A 12,784-nucleotide genomic window follows, 5' to 3' on the forward strand; every position below is an offset into this window, starting at 1 on the left:
AAACATGTTAATACTGTCTTAATTAGTTTAGACAGAATCAGATTTTTTTTATCCCCAACTCCTCCACATTAAATACAGCGGTCTAGAATTTAAGGATTTTCCTGTCTTCAGAAGACTCTGTTGATAAATTAGCATCCACTTGCTAATCTCTTGATTTAATTCATCAAGTTCATTGCTATTGACAACATTTGGCAAATAGTCAGCAAGTTTTAACAGTGCCTGAAATGTTGTTGTTTCTCCCCCTAAAGCTGGATTCAAGCCTGTAAATTTAACAAACAAAGAGTTTTTTAACCATGTACTCGATACACTTAACATAGCTTTGATTGAAAACAGATATAGCTTCTTTCAATAAGGGATTAGTTTTTCCCAGACCACGAAGAACTGGAGAGGCATCACCACCAACAAAAATTAATGTATCAGGCAAATGACACTGCGTATCATTAGCATTAATTTTCAGTATTTGGTCATATGTTGCCAATTTGGCTACCACTTCATGCTTCATAAAATAAACTAAAAATTGTTTTATTAGTTCTACAAATTTAACATGAAGCGAACTCTCCCTGCTTTGAAATAATTTAATATATTTTTTCAAAATGAGGGAGAGCTGCATTATAAAATCTAATGTAGAGTAGCTTTTCTTTTTTTTTGGTGCACAAAGAGTTTCTTTACGATCCTCTCTTTTCTATTTCTTCCTTCAGCTGTCAAAGGTTTCTTTTTTAGTAGACGACAGATCTTTTTGACTTTGGAGACTTCATCTTCAGATAGTTCCCTTTTTCTGAAAATGTCATAATAATGTCTTTGTAGATGCTTTGTTCAGCCATCCACGAAAAATAGAAAACTACTAAGGCGTCCCATAAGTAGATAACCCTTTCCAGAACAGCCAAGATATAGAGCCATTTATGATTTGGTCTGGAAAGGGGCTTTAGAGGTTTCACCTTTAGTAACTTGCATACTTCTAAAAAATTTGTCGTTTATTGTGACTTTTGAGATCAATATGTATATCATCACATAATCTTTCTAAGTATCCTTTAAAGGGCTTGGAAAACTGCAAAGCACAGTTGTTCACTGTATGGCACGCATTGTCATCAGTGTCTAAAGTGTCATCACATCAATATCTAAAAGATTGGTAGCTTTGCTTCTCCATCTTTTTTCAACTCCGCTTTTTTTACCACACATGGTATTGCATGAATCCATCAACACCTTAATTAAATTACTCCATGGAACTTCATTTTTTTTCAATTAGTGAAACTATTTTCAAATAAATAGACAACCCAGTTGATAAAGAGAGTTGTATGGATGATAGATGTCTCACAATTATTTTCTTTTCTTTTTCACAATAGTACTGTGCTAAACCAGCTAATATGCTAGTTGAGTCTCTTGTAGTGCTTTCATCCAATTTCAAAGAAAATTTTGAATTCCTTAATATTTCCCACTGTTCATCTTTGATTGTTTCGGCAAGTCCATGCTTCAGTTTGTATGAAACAGTTGTTCGACTTAACTTAAGGGAGTTCATTGCTTGCAAGTCTTTTGATAATGTTTTGGCTAGTTCCACAATTTCTGGAGCTACAGCAAATGTAAGAGAATGTTCAGCAATAAATGAGCACACTAAAGCTTCAGATCAACATTTTCTAGTAAGAAAATCAACAGTTCTGTTGTCTTCTTTCATCTCATAATCACCATTTGGATAAAATTCACCTAATCCATCAGCATTTTTTAAAGATTCCCAGTTTCTTTTATGAGTATTTGTAGAAGAATGTTGCAATAATGCTTTCACACCATCATTAGCATATGTAAAGGGCTTGTTGCAAAAAACACAAAAACAAAATCTAGCCCTATCAATTTTTTTACACCATGTTTCCATCTTTTCATTGTAGAAATCCATTCTGTTTAACCATTCCCAATTAAAGTTGTTCTTCTTTCCTGCATCGATGGAGCCAATATCTTCAGATTTATCCAAATACCTCATTTTTTTAAATGAAAACATGCAAAGTTCAAATGAATAAATTTATCAAACAAAAAAGTAGTGAAATGAAAAGTAAGAGTTAACTAGTAAAATGTAATTAAACAAACTAATTTATATTTATGAAGAGCATATTAATAACCATAAAGTATAATTAGAATTAGTTCAACAACAACAGAACGCATGCAGATAAAGATCATAAACCAGAATATAAAATAAAGAAAATAATACCGTACTACCCTTTCTTTGGCAGGAAAAAAAGCAAAATAAGAAAAAAAGTTAAGAGAAAAGAAACGGGTGCAGCAAATTCCGCAAATTCCAATGAATCTTTTTCTTTTAGATACAGGAGCCACAAGTTAAAACAGTTGACTTCAGCAGGGGAGGAAAATCGTTTGCGGCAATCCTTCCTGAAGGGAAAAAATATTCTATCAAGTAACCCTCCTTCCTCTTCTTATCTAGCCTTCCATCCCCTACCCCAGCTGTTCTTTGATAATTACCATAGAGTTTGCAAAACATGACCGTAGCTTACACTTTGTACCAAACAAAACGTCTTCAATTAGGACTTCAGGCGTTTTATTAAACATCACCCTAATTTTTACAAAAGTGGGTTTTTCTGAAAATAAAGGAGTTCCCGTATTTTCGAAGATGAAGCTACCGGAATTCAAGATGAAAATACAGGAACACAATCACCCCTGATTATAGTTGATCATTTAATATCATTGTCATACAGAAGACCACATTCAATGCATCATGATATAAAATGAAACAAGAACGTTCTCTTGGTACAAAGCCACAACTACAGTCTACAGTAACAGCAACAATGACAACATATTTTGTGGCTGTTGCAGACCATTACAGTCTGCCCACAGATGATATGGAATTGACAAACGTCCAAATAAGACGATTCTATCTGAAAAGGTTGGAAAAGTAAGAATTATATGCGGGTGCTCAGTCAATTTCAAATGTGACTGCTTAATTTAGAGGCTAACATACATCTGCAAAAGCTGTCATCCCTAAAACCTAATAGATGCGTCTGTTTCCACCTGTAAACCGGATTTTTTTCCCTCTTATCAGAGGTAAGATGGTATAAACATTAGCTTTGACCACATCATTTTTCTAACTCATTGTTTTGTAGTAACACACTGTCTGCGGGAAATATACTTTTACATTTTTTGTCACTAGATTGTGAATTTAAGAAAAGTACTTATTAAGTACATTTAACTCACTATTTTATATTTACTTAAACAAAAACAGTTAACTTTCAAAATAATAGTTGTAGTCTATTCATTTTAGAGTAAAATTATTTTTGAAAAAAATCCTGAGGAAAACAAAGTGGTAAATGATTTATTATATCTGTTTTAACTGAACGACTTTAGTAAAAAAGAATTCATGAAAAAAATGACAGCTAACATGCAAAAGTCCGTGGGAGAAGAAGCTGTATGCAAAGAGTTAAGAAATTCAGTCTTTCTTATTGAGTTAACATGCAAAGCTAATATAAAACTCAAATCTTATTTCAACGTTATTAGCAGTTATAAATACAAGGAGAAATTCCATTTAAAAATGATATTTTTTAACAAAAGCAAGACCAATAGGATACAAAAAGAATGGAAACATAAATATTATAATAGTTACCTTGTGTGAAAGTGTGAAAAATACAAACATCCATAAGTACATAGGAGCTAGGCAGAGAATTAAAGGTGGACTTTTTGTTGATTTTTTGTTATATTTTTCAAAGTGATGCAGAAAAGCCTGCAAAAGATAATCATTTTTAAAATAATAGTGCATCATGTATAATTACTAATCACACACACACATCTGAATGAAAAAATGATCAAAAAGGATTTCAGCTAAATTATGATTAAAATGAAAGTAATAATAACAATAAAACACTAATTGCCAAGAAATTGAAGAATGCTCCAGTTATCTGAGATGCAGATAAACTGTTCTTAACAACTTGTGCTTTATTCATACTGTTTTTTCATTTTAATCCTGCTGATTAAATGCTATTAAAGAATTACCATTATGGGTAGGGCTGCAATTGAACAGATGAACACAAGGTTGAAGTTTAATATTCCATTTAGAAAATAATATGAAAATGGTTCAGTTCCTAAATAAATGAAACACATATTTTAGCAATGATAAATGAAACAAATAAAACTTACAGAAACAAATTTGAAGGCACTAATAAAGAATATGTTTGAATATACCCTGTGTCAAGGGACTGGAAAAATTTATCGTAAATCAAGGATAATGTTAAATCAAGGAGCATAGACATTCAATGCAGTCAAATCTTGACCAGTGAAATGTATCATTCAATTGAGGAAATTGTTAAATCAGGTATTGTTAAATCGAAGCTATACTGTAATTCAAGTACAGGGTAAACTAGAAGTGTTACTTTTAACTTTGAGGAATTATTGCACGTCACTTTTGATTTGCAGGATAATGACTTGGATAACTGAAAACGTTGTTTTGAACTTTGAGTCATGTGAGACTTAGTTGTTATGGATCTGTCCTATAAGAGACTTCCACAAAAAGAAATCACAGAGTGATAAATCTGGAGGAGAAACTTGGCAAAGTTGGTTTGTATCACAGCTGATTATACAATGAGAATTCCCACCACTCATCTTTACTCCACTGGGCTCAAGGTCATTGGTGGACACTTCCAGCACCTTTATTACGTCTCCCTTGTGTCATGAGTCTCTGTATGATTTTTACTCGACCACTCTTTTTTCTTTTCAAATTTCACATTGTTTTGTTTAAGACACATGACACAAGGCAGAGTTAGTTGAAAAGTTAGGCATTTTAAAGTTTTCTTATTGTTTTTAACTTGCAGTGCTAAATTATTTATTTCCTATTTCATCAAAACATGTCAAGAAAAAAAATCATTCTGTCGAAACAAAAAATATATTAGAAGACAAATTTTCAGGCAAATAGGAAAGATCTACACTTACCATATAAATTTGGACCATGTGATGAAAACACATTGTACAAGACAATATTTAAGGGTGCAAGTACCAGTTTCCCAAAATGTTTTGAATCAATAAATACCAAGGGAATCTAAAGCAACAATTTTAAATAAGGTAGTAAAAAACATATTTATTTACAAACAATAATGCACTAATGTGAATAATTCAACACTTTATAGCTCTTAACCACGAAATTGAAACATATACAAGAAATGGGAAAGATAGAACAAAACTGTAGCTCATAACAATATATCTATTTAATGTTTAACTCTAGAACGGATAGTGGCTGTAATTTAATAACATCTCTAAGATCTGAAACTAGCCAAGAGATGAATACAGGTTATACAGGTTAGGTGGCGTAGGTCCATTTCTTGATTTGAGTTACAAAGAGGACAACTGGGACCCTCAACAATCCTCAAACGGTGAAGATGCTTTGGTAAACTGCCACGGCCGGTTAAAAGTTCAAGCATGGCCACTGACTCTGCTGTTGGTGCTATTGGAACAAAATTGCAGTTTATAAACCAAACTTTGTGGTTGCTTTTACATTTTAAGTCTAGCCAAAAAACATCTCTTGATTTCTTCCTGATATATAATTTTAGTGCATTTAACAAGACTGGCCTTTTTGATATTTGAATAACAGCAGATGCCTAATAAGGAAAATGTTATTGCTGAACAATTAATGAAACCTCTCAACATAACGGACATTCTTAATGCAGCTACCTCAAGAGATGTGCAAATATTGTGATGGTTTGTACTAAGATGAGTTCCCTTTCTTTTTTTTTTGCAAAAATATTCCTATGATATCTGTATTGTTTAGTTTTACAAGCATGCTTCAGACATAAATAACACATGAACAAATTCAAGAGCAAGGGTAGATTGGTTTGTAATTAATTCCTCAACAGTCATACCAAACATTATTTAATTTGCTATAATATGCACTTACTATAATTAGAGATAAAGAAGCCAAAGCGGATTTCACAAATAATACAAATTTTCGCTTCAACACAATTATATCAAATGCTATAGGTAATCTGAAAAGAAAATTTTACAATTTTAAAATGATCGATTACATAAATATTTAATGCAATTTCACTGAATATTTTTAACACGCAAAGAATATTGTTGAATCAAACTGTTTGTTTTAACTTAAATTTATCCTTAAACATTATAAAAAAAATAAAAAAAAGTCTGGTCAAAAATCATTCAAAGTAAATAATTATGAATTGAAGAAAATGAAAGTAAAATTTAAAAAATAAGTTCAGACATTTTTGACATTAGCAGAAAACTTGAAGCAAAAATAAATATTTCAAAATTCAAATTACCCTAATAGAACTGAAAACGGCCAACCAATCATTGCACTTACAGCTGTTGAAAGTATAGCTATCTAAAAAATAAAAAAATTGTTTAAAAACTAAACATATTTTTACTTATATAAAAGGGTGCACATCATATATTTAATTGCAGACTCCAAAACATATTATAAAAATAACGCACTCTATTTTATCATTATTTTGGCAAAAGATTGCTCCTGTTTTCTGAATCGTATAATTTTCAAACTAAAAAGAAAGGCATGAAAAAATAAGGTTGCAAATTTATTAAGAACAAGTGCATGCATTAGTGAAGACAATTTACCATCAGAGCAAATAATAACATAGGATTAAATTCATTTGGTTTGCCAATTCTGTTATTCTGAAATGCTTTGTAATCAATCAAGATGAACTTTCTGAAAATAGAATCAAATTTCTTTTATTTTGAAATCTTTTTTAAAGCTGTAAACTTTTTGTCAGTGAAAACAAGGATTTTCCCTTTTTCTTTATTGTGAGAATTTATTTACTTAAAAAAGTAGCATTTTTTGAAAAGTTTCTTCAAGTAGTCAACAAAAGCATCACACTGGGAAATGAAGTATTTGAAAATTCTATAGCTGTTCCCCATAATCGATATAATCTAAAGCAATTACAGATTTAAAAGCTCTTGATTCAAGAATCCGAAGGCATGGCTACAATTACTTATTATACAAGCAGTCATCTCAAAAATAATACTTTTGTATGAAAATAATTTCCAGAATGTCCACAGTGGGGGAGCTATTTAAATAAGCAGGAAAAATGAACTGATAGTGCATTAAGAAACTTCTTAGAAAAAAACCACAACTGTGCAGTTTTGAATGTTGTTAAACTTGGTATAATATTATTATTTTTCAAATTGATGTTCATAATTATAAGTCCATCACACTATTAAAATTTTCTCTATGGGAAAAAACTTCCTAGTTAGAAACTCAGATCACTAATGAATTTGCCAATCAGGTAACTAATCAAAATGTTGGAGAAAGTTAATCAAAGTATATTTTGAATTATCATCTCAAGTATTTCAGAAAGAATAAATAAGTAGCAATATAATTTAACTATGACTATCCTCCTCACTTCTTATACTATTCAAGACCACTCTTACTTCTTGGATTTTAAACTGTTTTCAAAGCGAAATAAATCTGTGTTAAAGCAAAAATGGAAGGTTTTTATTCATTAAAATAAAATGAGAATAGAAGGATATTTTTAATAGTTCTGATAATAAAATTTTAGGGGACACATGTCACCTTTTTATTTTTACTTTTAATGCTCAGTTCAGTATTTTTTACCATTTGGCGAAACAAGAAGGCATTCTTCATCTGACTCATCAGTTCTAGCTTCCATCAGTTTTCCTATAACAGTCTACCAAACTTCTAATTGCTTTAATATGGAAGCTACATTGATATTTTGATCCATCTATGAATTGAACTCTTGAGATATTACATATGACAGATTTTCCATCACTTCTAGTTTGTTAACTATTTTGTAAAATTTTGAATAGGCAAATCAGCTTCTGATCATTTCAAACACCATCTATGGTAACATTGTACTGATAATATTAAACAATGTAATGATCATATAAAGCAATAAATTTAACATTGAAATAAATAGCAAAAGTTGGGGCCAAGTGATTTTGATAACAATAAGCGATTGATAACATTAACCACAATCACATTGAGCAATACTCTAGCACTACTGTAATTGAATATTTTTATAAATTTTATACATCAAGACTAGATTTACAGCAACACATTCAAAAATTAACCAAAATAGAAACTACAACCGAGCCCGATTATTGGAATATAGGTTAAAAGAATATCCTGCTTAATGTAATAAATGTTTAGTGTTCCAAACCAGCGTAATTTGCTATTTTGATCCCGGATAATGGAATATTCTGCCTATTAAATAAATTTTTGGGGAAAATTGGGCATTCCATTAAGAGAGTTTGACTGTATAGAAATACAAAAGCAATGTAAATCTACCTATTTTATAAAAAATAAAGCCATCATTTAATAAGCTAAAATTTAACTAAAAATGAAGTTTTGTACTTACTTCATATTTTTGAATGAACCAGGCAGCAAATGCAACAGATGAAAGGTACATGGAAAATGTACTTGGAAGAAAAGCAGTGGAACTGATAAACAGCCCAGAGCCAACTGTAAAAAATAGAAGCACTAGCCGACCGATGCATGGTCCAAAATGATAACATATGGATCTGAAATAAGTAGAAAGAGTTTGCAAAATATTATATGAAACTTTGCAATTATAAAAATAAAGTCTCTCTACAGTAAAAAAATTAGTAAAGAATCCAAATTCAACAAGAATCAAGAGCAACTATGCTAGACTCTATTTACCTATCAACTCTGAATGAACACACAGTAAATTTTATAAATCTTCCAACAAAACATGAATATCCAAAATGTTAAAATGTTAGAAAGTGTCAAACTATTTTTTAAAAATCTTCAAATTTTAATTAAATGCAAAAAAAGATAAAATAAACTCTTACTTATAAAAATAAACTTCACATAAAGCACTGAAGAAAGCCAATAAACACCTCAGGAAATAAAAAACTAATACCTAAAAATAAGAGAAAAATATTATTGCAACAAAAATAATATGATGCAAATTTGGTAAATATATTCTGAGGTAATAAAACAACACAATTCATATTTACTTTATTAGATTGAAGCATAGTGCTATATAAATATGAAGGAAGAGCATGAACCCATAAGTATGCATAAGAACGAATGGCATACAATGGAGAATACTCCCAAGTCTGGAATCCTTCACCATAAAGCAAGTAATGCATCTGCAAAAACAAAAGCTATTAAATTATTTTCATTTCTATGAGATATCTAGACTTCTAATGTAAACACAAAGATCAGAAGATAATTTCGAATAGCTTCACAGAGAGTATTTGGAAAAAGACTAAACAAAGACCATGCAAAACAAATTTACATACTAAAAACATTCATCTTTACAAGGTTCAACTACTAGGTTAAATGCAGACATTATGTGTGAGATGTCTCGCATAATAAAATAAAAACCCACCTAACTAATAAAATGCTCATTTTCCAGGTACTTTCAAATTAATCTTGGTTATACAGTTATGCCCGTTTATAACAAAACCGTACGTAGCAATATTTATGGCTATAACACAATAGCTTCAATTTCCCTACACATTTTACTGTGTATCGTGTGCAATAAGGGGCTTTCAGATGAGTAAAAATTGGTCAAACAAACGGTTTTTCATCCATTATATTTCTAAAAACCAAACCTTTAGCTGAACCGTTTAAAAAAAAAAGAATTCAATTTGCGGAAAACTAGTGAAGTTGTGACACTTTTTGTGGGAGCCACACCAATTTTTTGCTACTGAAAAATGCATATAAAATGCATGAGTAAAATATGCATACGACGTTTTAATTTTTAATACTAATACCATTTCAAATGAATCATAAGACCTTATTTGTGGTGAATTTGTATTAAAAATTAATTTGTTTATTCAATAATGAAATTTGCAATAGTAAAAGAAAAAATGTTGATTTTCTCAAAACTTAATTTTCAACATAATTACAAAATTTAAACTGTTCCTTGGAATCAAATTATTATTTAAATTTGCTGAAAATTTTATGCCAAATATTTAAGTGGTTTGTTAACATTTTGTTCTGAAAGATTTTTCTGTTTGGTTAGTTTTGTGAAGTATATTTGCTATATTTTATTGAAATATGAACAAGAACATATTTTACCGAAAATGTCTAGTTTTTGGCTTTTTTTCCCATTATTTATCTTTTATCACAAAATTTTGAAAAAGTAATATCAACATTTTATTTTCGGCTGTTTTACGTATCATATTTAGCTAGTATTTTATAATTTTGATGAAATTTCATTTGCAAGGAGTAGTATGACAAATGCGTTATAAAATCAAAATTTAAATTAAAAAAAAAAAATTTTAAATAATATAATGAAATTTTATTTGTTCCCTTCGGCTTCGCTATAAGGAGGCGCAACTGTATTAAGAGAGTTCAAATGTATCTCTATGGCAGGGATAAATTCATAGTTTTTCGATAACCTGAATGCAATTGAATCCAGAGGCAAGACTAATTTTATGTGAAAAGAACATTATCTCAGAAAGCCGCCCCCCGGAACGACGTTCGGGCACTAATTCCCCCTGCTACACAAATATATTTTTTGACAATTTCATAGTACCATGACTATACATATATTTTTAGCTTACAGTTGATTATACAGGTTTGAACATAATTTTATGCTCATCAGGGCAAGATTTGGGAGTGTGGAGGCCCCGGGGCAACGAAGGAGTAGAGGCCCCTAATCAGGGTTCGAAAAGATCATCATATTTTCCAAAATATCCGATACTTTGATACATATCCGAATATTTTGATCTATATGTATATATCCGATATTTTTGGAAGTTAGGATAAAGTTAGGATATTTTGTAAAAATTTTATTGTGTGGGGCCCCTTTGTTGTGGAGGCCCCGGGGCAGTAGCCCTGCCTGCCCTCCACCAAATCCGGCCCTGATGCTCATCTGCAATTTTTCAAAATTAAACAAGCAATAAAAACAAAAATAAATTTACAATATATGATAGTCTTGTAATAGTACTTTACTTAAGCATTTCAAGGAAACAAACAGCATATTTTTTTCCTAAACAAAAATGTAAAACCAGAAAAAAAAAATTAAAGATTATTGGTCAGGGGAAATAAAGACCTCTGTGTTCCTGTCACAATTTAACTAATTGAATGGTACATTCAGTGACATAAGTAGCCTCAACCTCCATGCTTTTTACTCATTAACTCAGGGTTCATACTCTATTTGGATGAAAAAATTCCATGACTTTTTCATGACTTCAATGAAAATTTTCATGACTTGTTATACTAAGATAATAGAATTATTTAATTGCAAACTTGCTAATTTTTGGAAATGAGCATTAGCAAAATGTCTGTATGAATACCACAGCCTTATTGGAGTACTGACTTGTAATGAAAAATTATAAGTTTATACTTAAAAAACTCAACTATTTTTTTATTTGCATACGTCATATAAGTTTTAGTAAAGTAAAAATGCAGTGAAATGAATATGATGATGCTTAAGTGTCTAGCACTATTTTTTTTATAAACAGGCAGAATGATATTGAATGAGACAAAGGTTGAATGAGTCATCACTGAGTTTCAATTAATTTGCTTCAAAAGTTGCCTTTTAGTGTCAACAGAGCATTTAATCATCCACATAATTTAGTTCTTTATGTTTCTAAACCAGATCTTTTTTGAAAAAACCATTCAGTAATGAATCAATCTTTTCATTCGAAAGTATACTTGTTTCGTTTACTTATTTGCACATTTTCAAATGTATATAAATAAATAGGTTCAGAAATTCCAGACCATGTTTGATTCATGACATTGAGCATAGTAGTGGGTCGCATGGATTAGTTTTGCGGGCCGTATGTTGGGCGCTACTGTTTTTAAAATTCCCTTTTCTGTATTCTATCGCCTGACTAAAAATTTTTATTTTCTAAAACCTTCAACAATTTAGGTTGACTCTGATAAATTTAATAAATAAGGTCTTACGAGTGATGGAATCGAACTCGGATGCAATTAAATTGCTTTTTTTGAGTGGGCGTGGCAAAACCAAGAACGTGCAAGTTTGCTACTACAGAATATGAAACATAAGAAGTGTTGAAAATAACAATTTATTCAAAATAAGAGATGTCCAAGCAGTAAAATCACATCGCAAAAAAAGGCAAGCGGCTGCGACAGAGGTGGATGCAATGAGATTTCAAAATTCAGATTTGATTTTGGGATCATTCAATTTTTCACTTTTAATAGCTTTTATGTGCTATACTGATAAATAACTCAAGATTTCTAATGCTCTTTTAGTTATTGTTACTTTCTCTTTGTCCAGGACATTTTTCCATGACTTGAAATAAATTTCCATGACTTTCGATGAAAATTTCAATTTTACATGACTTTTCCAGGTCTGAAATTCGCTTATTTTTTTTCCATGACTTTCCAGGATTTCCATGACCCGTACGAACTTTGTTAACTATCAAATCCATTCAAGATAAATTTTCTCTTGAGATTTTTGTGTATAATTTTTCTATGCATAAATGGGAAATATAACTTTTATTTGCTACATAAAGATAAGCTAATGTTTGATTTATAATTACAGGTTCCCAATAATTGAAGACTTCATCACAGTCGGAAATATTGCTCCAAACTGCAGCACAAAGACGAGCTGACAACAAAACTTTGAATGCAGTATAAGGAGATGGTGCCCATGGTTTATGAGGTTTCCAATCTGCAATAAGTTTCCTGGGGGGAAAAAAAACACATTTTCTAATGATTATGTCGAAAACTGTTATAAGAATTCAATTTATATGACAACGTATTGTCGCCTCAGAACAACATTAGGATATCTTACTGTTGTTTCTAAGATTAGATGTCTTACTGTTGCTCTGAGGCGAGGATATAGAAATATTATTTAACATGCAATACTTTCACTTG

The 12,784-nt window shown here is 30.7% G+C and overlaps 1 protein-coding gene across 1 annotated transcript in view; it reads right to left on the reverse strand.

Moving 5' to 3' along the window:
• Window positions 1–12,784, reverse strand: part of LOC129217089 (alpha-1,2-mannosyltransferase ALG9-like) — a 33,484-nt gene that overhangs the window by 14,858 nt on the left and 5,842 nt on the right. Inside the window, exons 3-11 of the mRNA XM_054851338.1 lie at window positions 12,448–12,592; window positions 8,941–9,075; window positions 8,773–8,843; window positions 8,319–8,481; window positions 6,249–6,310; window positions 5,870–5,957; window positions 4,912–5,017; window positions 3,979–4,067; window positions 3,593–3,709 (exon numbers count right to left, since the gene is read on the reverse strand). Coding sequence (XP_054707313.1) covers window positions 3,593–3,709; window positions 3,979–4,067; window positions 4,912–5,017; window positions 5,870–5,957; window positions 6,249–6,310; window positions 8,319–8,481; window positions 8,773–8,843; window positions 8,941–9,075; window positions 12,448–12,592 — 976 coding nt within the window. The remainder of the gene's footprint in view (window positions 1–3,592; window positions 3,710–3,978; window positions 4,068–4,911; window positions 5,018–5,869; window positions 5,958–6,248; window positions 6,311–8,318; window positions 8,482–8,772; window positions 8,844–8,940; window positions 9,076–12,447; window positions 12,593–12,784) is intronic.

This window comes from Uloborus diversus, chromosome 2 (genome assembly GCF_026930045.1).
Source record: "Uloborus diversus isolate 005 chromosome 2, Udiv.v.3.1, whole genome shotgun sequence".
NCBI classification, from domain to species: domain Eukaryota; kingdom Metazoa; phylum Arthropoda; class Arachnida; order Araneae; family Uloboridae; genus Uloborus; species Uloborus diversus.